The 15366-nt window shown below is 49.4% G+C and overlaps 5 protein-coding genes and 1 non-coding gene across 12 annotated transcripts; 4 read left to right on the forward strand and 2 right to left on the reverse strand.

Moving 5' to 3' along the window:
* The first annotated feature begins 151 nt into the window (after positions 1–151).
* On the forward strand, positions 152–1061 carry mRpL43 (mitochondrial ribosomal protein L43). The gene is made up of 3 exons (NM_079104.3): positions 152–407; positions 470–576; positions 642–1061. Exons 1-3 carry the CDS (start codon positions 271–273, stop codon positions 974–976), a joined length of 579 nt encoding a protein of 192 aa, NP_523828.1. The 5' UTR covers positions 152–270; the 3' UTR covers positions 977–1061.
* sigmar (salivary glands marred) lies at positions 996–4453 on the reverse strand. 3 transcript variants are annotated; one of them, NM_166622.2, is made up of 4 exons: positions 4158–4453; positions 2848–2916; positions 2345–2637; positions 996–2287 (listed from the first exon to the last, which is right to left on the reverse strand). In NM_166622.2, the coding sequence occupies exons 2-4, from the start codon at positions 2909–2911 to the stop codon at positions 2012–2014; spliced, it is 633 nt and encodes a 210-aa protein (NP_726358.2). In that variant the 5' UTR covers positions 2912–2916; positions 4158–4453; the 3' UTR covers positions 996–2011. The 3 variants fall into 3 exon arrangements, with proteins under 3 accessions (NP_726358.2, NP_726357.1, NP_611820.1); NM_166621.2 differs by lacking the exon at positions 2848–2916; NM_137976.3 differs by lacking the exon at positions 4158–4453 and having other exon boundaries at positions 2345–2909.
* A 70-nt stretch (positions 4454–4523) lies between these two features.
* l(2)dtl (lethal-(2)-denticleless) lies at positions 4524–7450 on the forward strand. Its single transcript, NM_080132.3, has 2 exons — positions 4524–4724; positions 4999–7450. Exons 1-2 carry the CDS (start codon positions 4682–4684, stop codon positions 7263–7265), a joined length of 2310 nt encoding a protein of 769 aa, NP_524871.1. The 5' UTR covers positions 4524–4681; the 3' UTR covers positions 7266–7450.
* Positions 7451–7485: 35 nt separating this feature from the next.
* Alg3 (ALG3, alpha-1,3- mannosyltransferase) lies at positions 7486–11839 on the reverse strand. The gene is made up of 2 exons (NM_079105.4): positions 11475–11839; positions 7486–8824 (listed from the first exon to the last, which is right to left on the reverse strand). Exons 1-2 carry the CDS (start codon positions 11758–11760, stop codon positions 7578–7580), a joined length of 1533 nt encoding a protein of 510 aa, NP_523829.2. The 5' UTR covers positions 11761–11839; the 3' UTR covers positions 7486–7577.
* CG5504 (uncharacterized protein) lies at positions 8960–11073 on the forward strand. Of its 5 annotated transcripts, none has more exons than NM_206209.3 (2): positions 8960–10521; positions 10677–11073. In NM_206209.3, exons 1-2 carry the CDS (start codon positions 9201–9203, stop codon positions 10877–10879), a joined length of 1524 nt encoding a protein of 507 aa, NP_995931.1. In that variant the 5' UTR covers positions 8960–9200; the 3' UTR covers positions 10880–11073. The 5 variants fall into 5 exon arrangements, with proteins under 5 accessions (NP_995931.1, NP_995932.1, NP_524932.2 ...); NM_206210.3 differs by having other exon boundaries at positions 9128–10534; NM_080193.5 differs by having other exon boundaries at positions 9128–10534; positions 10682–11073.
* asRNA:CR45326 (antisense RNA:CR45326) lies at positions 11224–11994 on the forward strand. The gene has a single exon (NR_124715.1).
* Positions 11995–15366: the final 3372 nt, after the last annotated feature.

Below are 15366 nucleotides of genomic sequence, written 5' to 3' on the forward strand. Positions count from 1 at the left end.
ATTTATACAATTGTTCAAATGGGCTTTACTATTTATTATTTAATTCAGCGCGGAATAGGTTCATATTTAAAAGAGGATGTGCTAGAGATTAATTATGTTCCAATGTAAGCTGGGGTTATAGGGGTTATAGCTATAAAACATAATGTTTCTAGCTAACTCGTCATCTCTGGTCAGAGAGAATCAGCTGTTTGCGGCATGCTATTACGTCGTCTCTTATTTGGAATTGTAAAAAATAGTTAAAAATTGTTTTGAATTAAAAACAAATACAGAATGTCAAACAGCCACTTGTTCTTGAAGTCCGGCTTCCCCCGTGCACCCCTGCAAAATGGATTGGGACGCTATGTTTGTCAGCTCCAGCGGATCACCCTGAAGTTCTGCAAGAATAATGGATCCAGCAGAGGCATGCGGTAAGCAAAATCCTTAAATGTTTACATATAAAGTAAAATTAATCATACGAAACGTTCAATAGCGACTTCATTGAGAATCACTTGCTGGACTTTGCCAAAGAGAATCCCGGGATTGTGGTCTATGTGAAGCCCAGGCGCCACCGCACGCCAGTTTTGGTGGGAGAGTACTGTACGTATACATAATGTATAAGGATGCTCCCTAGAATACACTTTAAATATGTCATCCTGTTCCAGTGAACGGCGAGCGCGAATGGATGAGCTGCAGGAACAGCACCCAAGAGGAGATCTCCAAGTGGATTGACCTGCTAAAGACTCAAAACGGCAGCTCCAGCTCCCTGCGACTCCGGAAAATGTGGCATACCGAAGTGCCCTCCATCCAAGGCCCGTGGACGCCATTCCTGCTGCGTTCGCCGGATGCCCAAGGCCAGGCTTACCCCAGTGCCGAGGCGTCAAAGCCGCTGGATACGCCGCAAACTGCCACCGAGAAGCTCATCGAGTTGTTCCGGCAACAGCAACTGGAAGCTGGCGAGGAAGCACACGACGTGCTGAACAAAAAGCGGGCCGAGTGATAGGGATTAGGACTTTTTGGTAATTGTTGCTTTTATTTTTATAGTCAACATAGTTTTGTTGGTAAACAAATAAATATTTAAAATCTAAACCACTAAACTTGTGCCTCCATCGCTGGAATATCGAACCAAAAGTCATAGAAAAATGCAAACAACTTATTGTCCCCTTAGCTATGTTGCCTTTCAGATAGTTTCGATATGTTTCGGGTAGTTGGAATATCATTGTGGGAGTATCATAAATAATGCTTAAGGTTACCGACCCCTTGGAGGCTTGGAATACGAATACGAATACGAATACAAATACGAATAGAAATAGAAACAGGTTCTGGTGACGACTTAGCATAACCAACTTAGCATCGACTAACGACTGCAGGTGAGATGGGTGGCTCCGATCGGCGGCGATCGGTTAAGTACGCAAAGGTCTGACTAAGACGTTGATATAGTTACTTGCGGGTGCACACAGCGAGTTTGGGAGTATCAAAAAGTAGACCACGAATAAGTAATTGCTTATGTGCCGAAGTATTTTCCATCTAACACTTAAAACTATTGTACATATAGTTACTTTCACACGTACGATCAACGATCAACTTACACACCGATAAAAGCATTTTGCTCGAGTTTACAATTTCCGTTTAGTGAATTCCTTTGGCGAAATGCATTTGGTTCTTCCTAATTATTACTACATAGACCTTGAGTACACGAATGTTAACGTTGTCATCAAAATAATCAATACGGACGTCTTTACACTTTTGATATTGTTGTCAATGTTATATCACTAGTTGAACTAAATTAAACTTCTCCTTAAACCCATGTCTTTTTTCCATTCTTTCCCAGCTCTGCTTCATCTCTGCCGCTGCTGGCCCATATTTATACCTAGATTTTGTATTTTGGTGGTGATGGTGGTGGTGGTGGTGTTGGTGGGTGAGCTTTAAGCAAGCGTTTTCCATTCGCAACTAGCTACTGGCTGCTTTTTGGTTTCGATATATAGCCTTTCGTTCATAGCACGCAATTGCAGCTCAGCTCGCTTTGCGAATCTCCTCAGATATCTCCCGTTTCCATGGCTGCGTTTATGTCCGCCACAATCTTTCCCATCACCTCGCGGTAGGGGGAATCTGGTCGGAAAGCCGTCTCCAGCAGCGCCTCCTCGCCGAAGAAATCGAACACCTCGTCGATGCGGCCCAGCGACTTTTCTGTGAGATGCGGCTGCACAATCGACTTCAGCGCCACTTGCGATTCGGCTATTGACTTTTGCAGGTACGGCAGGTCGAACGTGAAGTCCACTTCGTAGAATGATATGATGGACAGCTGCGTGTTCTGCAACAAAAAAAAATCATAATAACATGTAGTTAAGGAGTAGCATTTAAGACTCACTTGAAACTTTCTCTTAAAGAGCTCCGCCTTCTGCAGCTCCTCGTCGCTGAACTGATTGTTCCGGTGGAGCACACCGATCTTGATCACAATCTTGATGATGTTCTTGATCAGCTTCTCCGCCTTGGCCTTGTTCCCCGTGTGCATCTTGCAGAGCCTGTAGAGGTTGTCCAGCAGCGACGCCGTCGTGCCATCGATGAAGGTCTTGGCGATGTTTTTTGTGGCCATGCGTGAGAGGATCTTCTTCTGCGCCCGCAGCCCGATATCGTGCGACTTGAAGACATTGTCCGCCATGACTAAAGCGGATGGGAGGGGTGGGATTGGAATTCAGATTCAGACATTATTATCGCTGCATATTCATTGACTAAAGCATTGTGGCAAAGAAATACGAGCAGTACGAGCAAACAAAACGGAGCAACAACTCAGCAACCAAGGAAAACTTAAAACTGAACACTGAATGGTGGCAACTGAAAAGCAAATCAGCTCCGCTCTTCTCCGCGGTTTACCTTCCAAGTTCCAGTAGTCGACGCTCCACAGCAGCAGACATTGTCGAAGCCCGGCCACCGACATCGCGACTATATATCACACATATATTACACCGATTCCAGTTGCAAGCATTGATAAGGGAATTATAGACAGAGATATAAAAACATGAATGATTGGGCCATGTACATCAGCGCCGTATCTTTAGATAAAGGAAACCTGGTTCTTTCTTCGCTGTGCTTCTGTGTTTCTTTGTGCTTTACGTGAAGTGGGCAATAAAACAGTCTGTGTGGCCTACGTTTAACTACAATGAGTCACTCAAATGCAATTACTTTTACCTATAGTGCTGGGAACTGAAACATTGGAGGAGAGTCCTGTAGGACTGAAGTCTGTTTAGACTAATAAATGGAATCAACTAACATAAGTCACATTTCTATTTAAAGAACAAAACAAAACGATTAATGTACGCACAACTTTATTTGTAACGAATAATTTCTTATCGAGTGTTCGTCACAAGCTTTTAACAAACAAAACAGGAATCTAACGATAATAAGACATTCTGGGGAATTCGAATTGGGTTATCATCGTAAACACAACATAAAACGAATAAATTTGATATAAGGAATTTAATGTACAGTCAAAGTTAGAGCTCCGCTGCTCCACAACTTTGCTGCTTTCCACACACAGATATAGGAATGCTGCCGTATTAATAATGGATGACCAACTGCGCCCCTCTGACCGTATCTATAAGGTCGTTCTAACGGCGCGGCGTACGTGCTGGAGCCCGAAATGGAAATGCGGCAGTGCTTCCAACTGTCCAAACAAGGAGTCCCGATCAGAGCTAGTTGGGTGACGGAGTGCTGGGGGGAGGAAACCGCTGGCGGGTCAACAGAGTTCAGACACACATAGGTATTAACTAGAAGTCGTGACTAAGCCTAATCTGGAGCAGGGCATCCCTGGTTGCTAATTTAACTAAGTGAATGCCAGTTCCAGTTAGATAACGCCCGGCAATAGAACCGTGTCAGGACACGGACTGCTCCAAATGGCTAAGGTCACGCGAAGTGCAATAAAAGAAGGCCTATCCCTTCAAAGGAACGGAGTGTGGGTCCCCCAAGGACGCCAGTGGAGTGCGGAAGTGCGCTACAGCCGAAACCACAGAGTACTTGAGTTCGTTGGGCCATTCTTCTCCTGGCTTTCCTGTTTGTCCTGCATTTGCGTGTTCCGTTTTCGCAGCAGGAGGGTTTCTTTACCTTCTGGGTGTTATTGATTGCAACAGGCTGTGTGTGATGCCCGCCCCCTTGAAACCAGAATAGAAATCCAATTTGGCGCTCACCTGTTTTTGTTTTTGTTGTTGCTGCAGTCCTTGAATCGAATCCTTGAGTCCTTGAGTCCAAGTATGTGTGTGTATGGGTGTAATGTGTGCTTGATGACCAGTGTCCGCAAATCGAAGTGCTAGCGAAAGCAACTGAAAGGGGTTGGCTGCATTAAAGCCCGCGAACTGCGTACAATTTGCAGCTAAATTTATGCGCAACTTCGATTAAACATAAAACAACTCAGCGAACAGCAACAAAAACAAAATATCAGCCTGTGAGACCAGCTGCTTGTAGCAACCAAATGTTAGACTGAAACGAATCAATCTTCCGTGGCTAGTATTATTTTCACTTTTGGCGGTTCTCCAGTCTTTCGCAACAGAATGCGTTTACTTCCCATCTGAGCACGGTCACACTGCCCAAGAGTCCAGCTGCGTCGTTGAAAAATATTTTCGATGCCTCGAAGGTTGATTTATTTCAGAGGAAATAGCAGGAAATAAAGTTGAAAACGCAGATTACGAGCAGCAGCCGCCAAGAGGAGTGCACAATGAACATTTACAACAAGTTGCGGGCCAGGGAGCATGGCTACGGTGAGTCTTTCGCTTGGCGGGAGAATCTCACTTTTGGCGCTCGAATTTCCTGCGATCAAAGGTGTTGATTTTTAAAAGGTTTCAATGGGTTTTCCTGGCCATCTGGTCAATGTGCATCCTGCACGGCCACCTGACCACAGAGCATTGCCTAAGGGGTGAAGAAACCCGACTAGTTGCTCCACTGGAAACTGCTGATCGTGCAGAAGTTCCGTGGAAAACAAAGCCACGGCACTATTTTCATGGTTTCTCCTCTGGTTTTCGTTTTTCTTTTTAGGCAATGAGAGGACCTACGACTTCGCCCTGCGCCGCCTTTCCGTGGCCAAGGAGGACAGCTGGCGGGGCATCGCGCCGGCCAACTACTGCCCAGACTTCAATCCGGAACCGCCGATCTTCTCCGCCAAGTTCGCCAACTGCGATGGCTATCGGCACATCCTGGCGATCGCCAACGAGGACGGCAAGATCACGCTGCAGGACACCACCCAGCGCAACCACCAGCCGGAGGAGCAGTCCCTGGTGGGCCCGCAGTGCCACTTCAACGCCGTTTTCGATCTGGAATGGGCACCCGGCCAGATGCGCTTCGTCTCCGCCTCGGGCGATCACACTGCCAGACTGTGGGAGGTGGCGGGCTCCGGCATACGCGGCCTGAACTCCTATGTGGGTCACACAAGGTCCGTCAAGTCGGCGGCCTTTAAGCGCACCGATCCCGCTGTCTTCGCCACCGGCGGCCGTGATGGCGCCATTCTCATCTGGGACATCAGGGCCAATCTCAATATGGACCTCACGTCACGCGTGGACAACTGCATCTACAGCGGTCACACGGGCGGACCGGGCACGCCAGTCTCACAGCGCAAGCAGCGCACACGCACTCCCAAGATGGCCGGAGGAACCACCTCGAGCAGCATCACTGGCTTGGCCTTCCAGGACAACGATACGTTGATCTCCTGTGGTGCCGGTGACGGAGTCATCAAGGTGTGGGACCTGCGGCGCAACTACACAGCCTACAAAAAGGAGCCACTGCCCAGGCACAAGCTGCCATATGCCGGCAGCTCCACCTTCCGTGGATTCACCAACCTCATTGTGGACGCGTCAGGCACGAGGCTGTATGCCAACTGCATGGACAACACCATCTATTGCTACAATCTGGCCTCCTACTCGCAGCGCCCGCTGGCGTGCTACAAGGGACTCCTTAACTCCACGTTCTACATCAAATCCTGCCTCAGCCCGGACGGCAAGTATCTGCTGAGCGGAAGCAGCGACGAGCGGGCTTACATCTGGAACCTGGACCACGCCGAGGAGCCGCTCGTTGCACTGGCCGGACACACGGTGGAGGTAACCTGCGTGGCCTGGGGCTCCAGCCACGATTGCCCCATTGTCACGTGCAGCGATGATGCGCGTCACAAAATCTGGCGGATTGGACCCGACCTGGATGGCCTCAGCGAGGCGGAGCGGGCGGAAAAGTACCGAGGAACTGCCTCCTACGTCAGGGAGTTCGGCAAGAAGGCATTTGGTCCGTCTAGTGGAAATCACAAGTACAATCTTCGAGATCTGGAGTCCACGCCAAGATCTCTGAAGCGCCTTATGGATCAAAATGAAAGGACGCCAGGTTCCGTGGAAAAGACGACGACCAAGCGTTCGTTCCTGGAAATGCTGGGCGTAGCTGGCCAGGAGACGGAAGCCACAGAACAGCCCCAGAAACGGGCGAAGCCACTGGAGTCACGTGGAAGGCGGCTCTTTGGACCTTCTAGCCAGGAAACTGCTTGCAGGCACATACAACTTCAGTCCATAAACGAGGAAGATGCCTCGCCGAGCAAGAGACAAAAGGAGAACTCTGCCGCGGAGGATGTCTCACCACTGCACAAGCTTCTCAGCACACCAAGTCATTCCCCTTTGAGTGAGAATGTCAACCATGTGTACACCTCCCCGCCAACCACGTCAGCGGCAGCAGCAGCGGTGGCTGCAGACGCGCTTAATCCGCCGCCGATCTCCGCTGCCATCTACTCGCCCACCTCCAACCTGCCCAATTACGTGCTGGATGGCGAGGCACCGCACCTGGGCATCATGTCGCCCAAGCGGAAGGCGAAGGAGAAGGTGGACTGGCTGACGAATATCCGCAAACAGAAGCTGATGAGTGGCAGGGCCCATGTGACGCTCAGCGAAAAGATCAGCGAGGAGCAGCAGGCCGATGTGCTGGCATCCCCGCGCCTCCAGAGTCTGCGGCAGTCAGAGTGCAGTCCCAGGATACACGCCTCGCCCCGCAGACGCATCTCCCATACGGACGGAGGCGGTGGCACGCCGGCTGGCAGCTCCTCGCACTCCCATTCCCAATCCCAGCCAAAAACGCCCACTTCCAGTAGGCGAAACAGCGAGACGACGCTCCTGCGATTCTTTAGCATTCAGAGAAGTAGCAGTGTGCCGGCGGAGGAAACAACGACAACGAATGCGGCTCCCTCCTCTTCTGATCCCCATCCCCCGGCAGTGACTGCGCCCGCAGCCACGCCCCTCAGCATGCGCACGCCCACGACGGCGGTGGGCAGCGATTGACGCGGAGCCTCGAGCCACAGCACCATTATTGCACTTGTAGTTTTAAGCGGACATTGTTTAAGTTATTTTATGTAGATAGTAGGTTGCATCTATCGCGGGACGAGTTGGTAACCAACTCCCCGCCCTCTGTACAGAGCCAAAAGATACGAAAGACTAACGTACCCGAATAAAAGTAACTCCATTTTAAAGCTGCCTTGATTGATTCTCTAAAAACTAACTCGTTTAATGTACTGTTTATTCAATTTTTTTTTTGGCATAATCAAAACGGTTTATATGTGGCACTCATGGCTAACAAGTGGCACTCAGACCATTTTACTGCAGCTTTTTCTGTTGCTCCTGCTGCTCCCTCTTGGCCGCATTATTAATCCGCATGGTCTGGACAAGCTGCTTGGCCACCCCAGCGAGCAGTATGATGTGGGTGAAGTGAAGGGCAGCGCTGGAGAAGTTCGTACTGGGATAGGTGTTCCAGCAGTACTCAATCAGTCCGAGGATCAGGCAGCGCACGCCCAGCGAGTACGGCGTCGACCAGGCCAAATAGGGTAGCGAGTGGAAGTACCAGACGTAGAACTGATAGTGCAAGGATCGGGAGCAGGCCACGCCCACCAGGTTGCACAGGAAGAACGGCAGCAGGGCCAGCTGGGTGCAGCGATCGAAGTGGATGCCATAGCGTTCCGGTTCCGCCTGTGCGGGTGCCGGAGTGGCCTTTCCTCCAGACGCCTTCTGCAGGCTCTTCTCGAAGGCCTTCAGGAAGGATTGCTGCTCGGTTGTAAACTTCTTCTGGTCCTTGTCCTTGTCCTTTTCCACTTTCTTTGGTCTTTTCTGCGCGTTCAGCTCGAGGTTCTGCTGGGCTATTTGCGGCTGCAGCTGATCCTCAATACGGCGCAGGCGCACGTAGCTCTGGAAAAAGGTCCAAGTGGGCTTGGCGAAGGCCAGCAGGAGCAGCAGATGCAGGCCCAAAAGCGAAACGTGGAAGGTGCGGTTCTCGAACAGATCTCTGCTCAGGAAGCGATAGTTGACCGTCCACTTGTGCTCGAAGATGCGTCCCAAATCAAAGCTGCCCCGCAGATACTCCACAGGATGGGTGAGCAGGAAAGGAGCGCCCAGCAGCAGTTGTATCACTCCGCAGACAGCCAGCTGCAGGATCGTCCGCAGAAGTCCCAGGTTGGCCAAGTAGAACAGCAAGAGCGCAGGCGCAAACAGCAGGATGTTCATCTTAACGCCCACCGCCAAGCTGAAGAAGGTGCTACCCAGGGTCCACCTTCTGTCCAGGAACAAATTGAGTGCGGCATAGAGGAGCAGCACTGCCACCGGATCGTTGAACAGTCGCAGCACGTATATCGAGTGGATCCGATACGACGTGAAGGCACTGAGCACTAGCACATACGGCGGCACCTTTCTGCTCTTCGAGTACAGCCTCAGCACCAGGGCCAGCTGGAGCAGGTAGATCCCGGCGAAGATGTACTGCGCCAGGCGAACGTTCGTTCCGTGGGACGTGACGTAGTAGAGAGCCGAGTAGATGTACACGAAGGCGGCTGGATACACAAGAGGTCCTGTGTCGCCTAGGAAATCGAAAATCGAAGAATTTCAATTATCATAAATTAGATAGAAGGAATGCAATTAGTCATTGTTTTCATTCACTAAGCAGTTATTTCAGTCTGTTTGGGCCTGGGAAAACTATTATATCCATTGAGTTACACTTCATATTTATTTTAAAGGCAAAACTTTAGTTAACTTATTTAATATACGGCTTTTTTAACTTTAACGGTATATAACGATATTTCATTCGCTTTCACGCCGGTTGGTATTTTCGCTCGCTACGCACGCGGTCACATTGAGCAAGTGCGAGTGAGAGAGAGAGAGACAGACATTCGTAGGACAGCATGGATGTTACGGCATGTTGTTGAAAAGCTGAAAATCTGATACTTTTATGGAAAAATGATGATTTCGTGTAAAAAATTATTCGTGTTCCGGCAGCTGCCGGCGGTGCGCCGTTGCCTAGCGGCAGCCGCGTTCTCCACGCCACGCGCGACCTCCTACCGAATCCTCTCCAGCGCCGGGAGCGGAAGTACCCGGGCAGACGCACCCCAAGTGCGCCGCCTGCACACCACGCGCGACCTCCTGGCCAAGGACTACTACGCCACGCTGGGCGTTGCCAAGAACGCCAACGGCAAGGACATCAAGAAAGCCTACTACCAGCTGGCCAAGAAGTACCATCCGGACACGAACAAGGAGGATCCGGATGCGGGCCGCAAGTTCCAGGAGGTCTCCGAGGCCTACGAAGTGCTCAGCGACGAGCAGAAGCGCCGTGAGTACGACACCTATGGCCAGACGGCGGAAAACATTGGTCGCCAGGGCGGCGGATTCCCTGGCGGAGGAGCCGGTGGCTTTGGCCCCGAGGGTTTCTCGCAGAGCTGGCAGTTCCGCTCGAGCATCGACCCCGAGGAGCTCTTCCGCAAGATCTTCGGCGAGGGCAACTTTCGAACGAACTCGTTCGACGACTTCGCCGACTCCAAGTTCGGATTCGGCCAGGCCCAGGAGATGGTCATGGACCTGACCTTTGCCCAGGCGGCGCGCGGCGTTAACAAGGATGTCAACGTCAACGTGGTGGACCAGTGCCCCAAGTGCGCCGGCACCAAGTGCGAGCCGGGCACCAAGCCAGGTCGCTGTCAGTACTGCAACGGCACCGGCTTCGAAACGGTGTCCACTGGGCCCTTCGTAATGCGCTCCACTTGCCGCTACTGCCAGGGCACGCGGCAGCACATTAAGTATCCGTGCAGCGAGTGCGAGGGCAAGGGCCGCACGGTCCAGCGCCGCAAGGTCACCGTGCCGGTGCCGGCTGGCATTGAGAACGGGCAAACGGTGCGAATGCAGGTGGGCAGCAAGGAGCTGTTCGTCACGTTCCGCGTGGAGCGGAGCGACTACTTCCGGCGCGAGGGCGCCGATGTGCACACGGACGCGGCCATATCCCTGGCCCAGGCGGTGCTGGGCGGCACTGTGCGTGTCCAGGGCGTATACGAGGATCAGTGGATCAACGTGGAGCCGGGCACCTCGTCGCACCACAAGATCATGCTGCGCGGCAAGGGTCTGAAACGCGTGAATGCCCACGGACACGGCGATCATTACGTGCACGTCAAGATCACGGTGCCATCGGCAAAGAAGCTGGACAAGAAGCGACTGGCTCTGATCGAGGCGTACGCCGAGCTGGAGGAGGACACCCCCGGGCAGATCCACGGAATCGCGAATCGCAAAGACGGCAGTAAGCAAGCAACGTAAATAATCTCCCGATCTACCAATGCAATCTCTAAATGTAACTTGGAGCTTGAATTCGTAGTTGAAATATACGTGCGTTCTATGTGCGAGCTTTATTAAATGATGGCGTCTTTCTCTCCCCTTCCCCATCTCTCGTTGCAGCGCAGGAGCGAGTGAGGAGCCAGGAGCGGGAGCAGCTGCTAAAGCCAGTGCAGCAGCCGCCGGATCAGGAGCCTCCAAGCCAGGACCAGGAGCAGAAAAAAGCGAAGGCAAAGACCAGTGGACGGACAACGAGAAAACCAAAGCGAAAGAAGGCGGCGGATCCGGATCCGGACAAGGCGACGGCGGAGGCGGAGGCTTCATAAGCAAGATCAAGTCCATGTTCAACTGACAGGCGTTGGCAACCCGATGGCCGATTCTGTTTTTTTAGTGTCTAAGTTAACGCACGTTATTGTTGCTAATCTAAGTTCGGGCGGGAACCGGGGGAGTGTATTCCAAATACGACTCGGTTCGAGATGAATAAACCAAATTGACCGTCAGTCGGGCAAGTTCTGCGTTTAAGCGAGGCTAACTTCACTTGTCTTAATCTCACGCTGCTCCGATTTTCAGTTGCCTAAAGTTCGTGCCGCATTTGATGTCGTCCAACTCCCCAAATCTCTGTGTTTAACCTTTGATGGTAACTGTGTTCAAACATTTGAACCATATGTCAAACTACTCTCCTCGATTTTGAAAATACTTCAAACTTTAAAGTAACTGAAATATCAATTTTATAAGAATTCCAACTAAAAAAGAGCATAAACTATATAGCTAGTTGGAAATAGGCTATCCCCTTAGTAAGGTAACCTAAAATATCGTTATAACCACATCATGCGAAGAACAACAGGTGCACGCATATGTTTCCGCAACCGGAATGGGGTCACCTGTGGCCAAAAATAAACCAGGAGCGGCGCAGAAACTCACCGCGCAACAGACTGTAGTTGGTGGTGCCGTTCAGGAAGCCCTCGCACTCCTGCATGTAAGCCACCCAGTCGATCTCTGTGTAGGGCACCCGCTGGATGACCACCACGTTGATGACCAGCTCCGCCAGGAGCACGAAGAGGCCAACTATGGGCAGAGCGGCCGGCTCCAGGAGCAGATACTTGAAGAAGCGCACGTTGAGGTACTTGTCCAGGATGGAGTCCACCAGGGTGCCCGACTTCTTGCGCCGCACCGCCGGACGGTGGCTGGCGGCCTTTGGCGGGGCCATTTCTGTGATAACCGGCGAAAATTAATTAAAATTCAACTTGAACCGAAAAACAACCAGGGCGGCACTATCAAAATCAGCTGTTGCGCCTCCCATCGATAGCAGTCCAACTGGATTTTGCATGCTATCGATATTTTCCCAATTTAAATTTGTAGTTCTAACAGCGAGCACCAGTGGCGTCTTCCGCTTCCGGTTGTTGCTTGGTTTTCAAGAAAAGAAAATTTAATTTTATCACGCTGAAAATGCTTTTAAATATTTGTAATTTAATTTTTAAAGTATATTTGGGTTGCTACCTAAATTATTGTGGCCAAAACACGAGTTTTCCAAGGAGGGCTACCTTCATAACTTGGCCAAAAAAAGTCGCACATTCAAAAAAATTACTGTTTTAGACTCCTAATGATCCAAACTAACTATCCCAATCACAATCTTGACGATTTTCAATAATTAAATTTTTGGCCATTTTTTGCATTTTTTGTAAGGGGTTACATCGTTAAAATTTGCAAAAAATTGACAAAAATTAAAATTTTCAAATTTGAATGGGAATCGATTAGGAATGTGAATACAAGTTCAACAAGCTATGACACTCAATATTTGGGCCATAAAATCGATTGTTTTGGCCAAAATACGTATTTTTTGGTTGATTTAAGGGTTCACCTTCATAATTTGGCCAAAAAGAGTTAATGATTCAATACAGTACAATAGAAATATCATTATTTGAGGATTTGCTTGAATTTTATTGAATAGCAATGAGTTTGACAATTGCATTTTGAAACACATCCACTGCTTTTAGTTCCTGCTGAGTATTTACAATTTGAATGGCTGCATTTTTCCTAGCCAGCTGGATGTTGTAAGGCCTGCGGGTGGATTAAACCATAACATATATGTAGTAATTAGCAGAATTCCTACACGGCGAACGCTTCTATTCGGTCAAAATGGGTGGGCCCCATTTGGGGCGGGGGACCGGAACTGCAGGTGGGAATACGCAACAGGTACAAAACCAATCAGCTCATGGCCAATTTGCTGGCCAGATTAACGTCCATCGCTGGCGTCATCCCAATAGCAAACAGTCGGTCGTGGTCCGTGTGCTTTGGCTGGTTTTGCTGGCTTTGGGTGGTTTTTGGGGTGGCTCTGGCGGTTTAACGCATCGCTGAGATGCATTTGCCAGAGGCAAACGGGGTAACATAAGCCGGGCGAGGGTGTGCTCATGCAAACGCAGCTCGTTTATCGGGTTACAACTGATATGGTGGCCATGCCGCAACCACACTTAACCCACCATCGAGCCCACATCCTTTTCAGGACGCAGAACGCAGAACGCAGGACACAGGACCCAGGGCTCGGGACTCTGGACGGGGGAATGGCCCGCACCCAGACCCACCGGGCAATTAAATGTCAACCCACGGATGCGAATGGCTGCCCGATTTTCCGGCGCTGCCCCGCTCTTGTGTGTTTTTTCCGCATTTCGTGATTCATTTATTGTGTCCACTGCAGCGTGTTTGCTCGGAAAAAGAAAAACACGAAATAGTTGGCCCTGTTGTCGCTTTTTCCCGACATTTACCTGTTCAGTCAGCCAGCTGAAACACTGATATGCCACCAATTATCCAAAAAGCGAAAAACTGTAGCGAAAAAAGGTGCACGGCGATTTACAGGAATTTAGCCGGAGGATCCGTGCGAACTGGAATTCAATAACCCATTTTTGTCAGCTACATTTTTTCCAAAAAAAATCTGTTTAAAAACATTTTTGCTACAGATGAGTGGAGTTTTACCGTAAAATTTTTCTGTACTCTGATAATCCTTTGTTTCCCCTTTTTTTTAGCAAAAATGTTGAAGTGTGTCCCTTGATAGCAAAACTAATTATGTATGCCAGCATTAATTAAGCTTATATGCTTGAATACATCATTTCGCTGGAGAAAGAACATGCTCGAGAGAGTAATTCAAATTAAATATAAAATAATTTAAAAGGTTTATACAATTGTAAATAATAAAACATACTGATAGTCGTGCGTAATGTGGCAAGTCATGCATATTGACTAATTTAAGTGATCTGTGCTTTTTTCTTGGGGCCCGTACCAAAATAAGTTTAAGCATATGTTTTCATGTTTGTCGCCCCATATTTGTGGGTCAATCGCGTCCGAAGAGTTGGCTATCTCCGCATGAACTATAGAACTAAATCGGTCACTCCTTATCGGTCGCGTCGCCTTAGTCGACAGATGTACCCATGTGTGTAGACAAACCAACATACGTACAGCCTCAGCTACTTTCTGTGCGAGTGAGACAATTGTTTATTAATCAATAATAACAATAATCTACGCCACGCACACCGACACAACGTGTGTATTTCGGTATCGGCGCTGTTATCACTATCAGCCCGCTGCTGCTGTGGCTCCCATTGCTGATAAGCGACTTCCCCCACTCCGCCGCTGTAATGCAAATCAACAGCATTCGGCCTATGATAGTGATAGTGGCGAGCGGCGAGCAGTACTTTGCACTCGAGTGCTTATTAATTTCTCTTGCCAGCAGCGCACTCATTGCCTTTGCATTTTATTGTCTCACGATCTGGCTATAAAATGAAAATGGGGACGGGTACTTTATTTATCGCCGCCACTTATTGCAGTTCGTATGATACTCGCTCTATGGGCGGAAGAAACGGAGGCGGGGCAGTTCAGAGGCTCTCGAGCCGGAAAAAGTCTCTGTAGGGTAAACAAGGCGGGTTCCATGGCTCTGCGAAGTCTTTCTGCCGAGCTTCAGGTACAGTGGAGGTTCTACTGTGTGAAAGTGTAGTTAATACCTAAGTTCGTAAAGTTGCTAGTGCCATTTTTGCTTGCAAAGCATGCTTTGTTGAAAACCATTTGATATCTTGCTAGAAGCTTTCAGTTTAGTGACTCTACATCCCTACATGCTGGCAGTTTCGAACAGTTTTGAGCTGTATTCCAGTGAGGATTAATCCCATTTGAGTTCGAAACTATCGCCTCTTGTGCTGATTATTGTGGACAGAGATATTGGATCACGACACAGAGGGCTGACTGTGGCCTCTTTGCTTTTGCTTTGAGCTTTGAACGCCCGCAAATGCTGACTATTTTGTTGGGCCCTAGCATGGTGATAGAATGTGGGAGGGGGAAAGGGGCGTGGCAAAGGGGGAGTAGGTTGGAGATAGGAGGGCTAGCGACTAAAAAGTGTTGATAACCGGGCACACATTTGCATCCACAAACACTGCGACGCACACACGCACACCCTGCTTTCTAGGCCTCTGCCATTTAAGTTCAATCATTTGGAGCGTCGTCGCTGCGTTGTCATTGTTGTTATTGTTGTTATTGTTGCTATTGTTGCTATTATTGTTATTGCTGCTGCTGTTTGTGTTGCTGTCGCTCCATGTGCTCCTCACATATGTTGAACTAAAAAGAATTGGAGGAGCAGAGAGGCAGGGCGAAGAAAAGAACTGTACATTTGTACGGGGTGTATTGGTTTAGTTGGGTACCCTACGCTACAGAAGAAAGTAGAAGGTTGAGAAGGAATATGTCTCCTACTTTTCGTGCGTTAGCACGCTTTTGTAACAAGTTTCAATAAATAGATTATAGAAACTATAAAAAGCAACAATTCGGATATGACAGTCTC

Source organism: Drosophila melanogaster, chromosome 2R (genome assembly GCF_000001215.4).
Source record: "Drosophila melanogaster chromosome 2R".
NCBI classification, from domain to species: Eukaryota; Metazoa; Arthropoda; class Insecta; order Diptera; family Drosophilidae; genus Drosophila; species Drosophila melanogaster.

Bases quoted from the DNA above. Each gene is read 5' to 3' on its own strand.
- mRpL43 (NM_079104.3), top strand. From the start codon at position 271: ATGTCAAACAGCCACTTGTTCTTGAAGTCCGGCTTCCCCCGTGCACCC. The intron at 408-469 runs GTAAGCAAAATC...AACGTTCAATAG, and splicing joins GGATCCAGCAGAGGCATGCG to CGACTTCATTGAGAATCACT. The intron at 577-641 runs GTACGTATACAT...ATCCTGTTCCAG, and splicing joins AGTTTTGGTGGGAGAGTACT to TGAACGGCGAGCGCGAATGG.
- sigmar (NM_166622.2), bottom strand. From the start codon at position 2,911: ATGTCGGTGGCCGGGCTTCGACAATGTCTGCTGCTGTGGAGCGTCGAC. The intron at 2,638-2,847 runs GTAAACCGCGGA...CATCCGCTTTAG, and splicing joins CGACTACTGGAACTTGGAAG to TCATGGCGGACAATGTCTTC. The intron at 2,288-2,344 runs GTGAGTCTTAAA...TTTTTGTTGCAG, and splicing joins TCTTTAAGAGAAAGTTTCAA to AACACGCAGCTGTCCATCAT.
- CG5504 (NM_206210.3), top strand. From the start codon at position 9,201: ATGATGATTTCGTGTAAAAAATTATTCGTGTTCCGGCAGCTGCCGGCG. The intron at 10,535-10,676 runs GTAAATAATCTC...CTCTCGTTGCAG, and splicing joins GACGGCAGTAAGCAAGCAAC to CGCAGGAGCGAGTGAGGAGC.
- Alg3 (NM_079105.4), bottom strand. From the start codon at position 11,760: ATGGCCCCGCCAAAGGCCGCCAGCCACCGTCCGGCGGTGCGGCGCAAG. The intron at 8,825-11,474 runs GTGAGTTTCTGC...TCGATTTCCTAG, and splicing joins CAACTACAGTCTGTTGCGCG to GCGACACAGGACCTCTTGTG.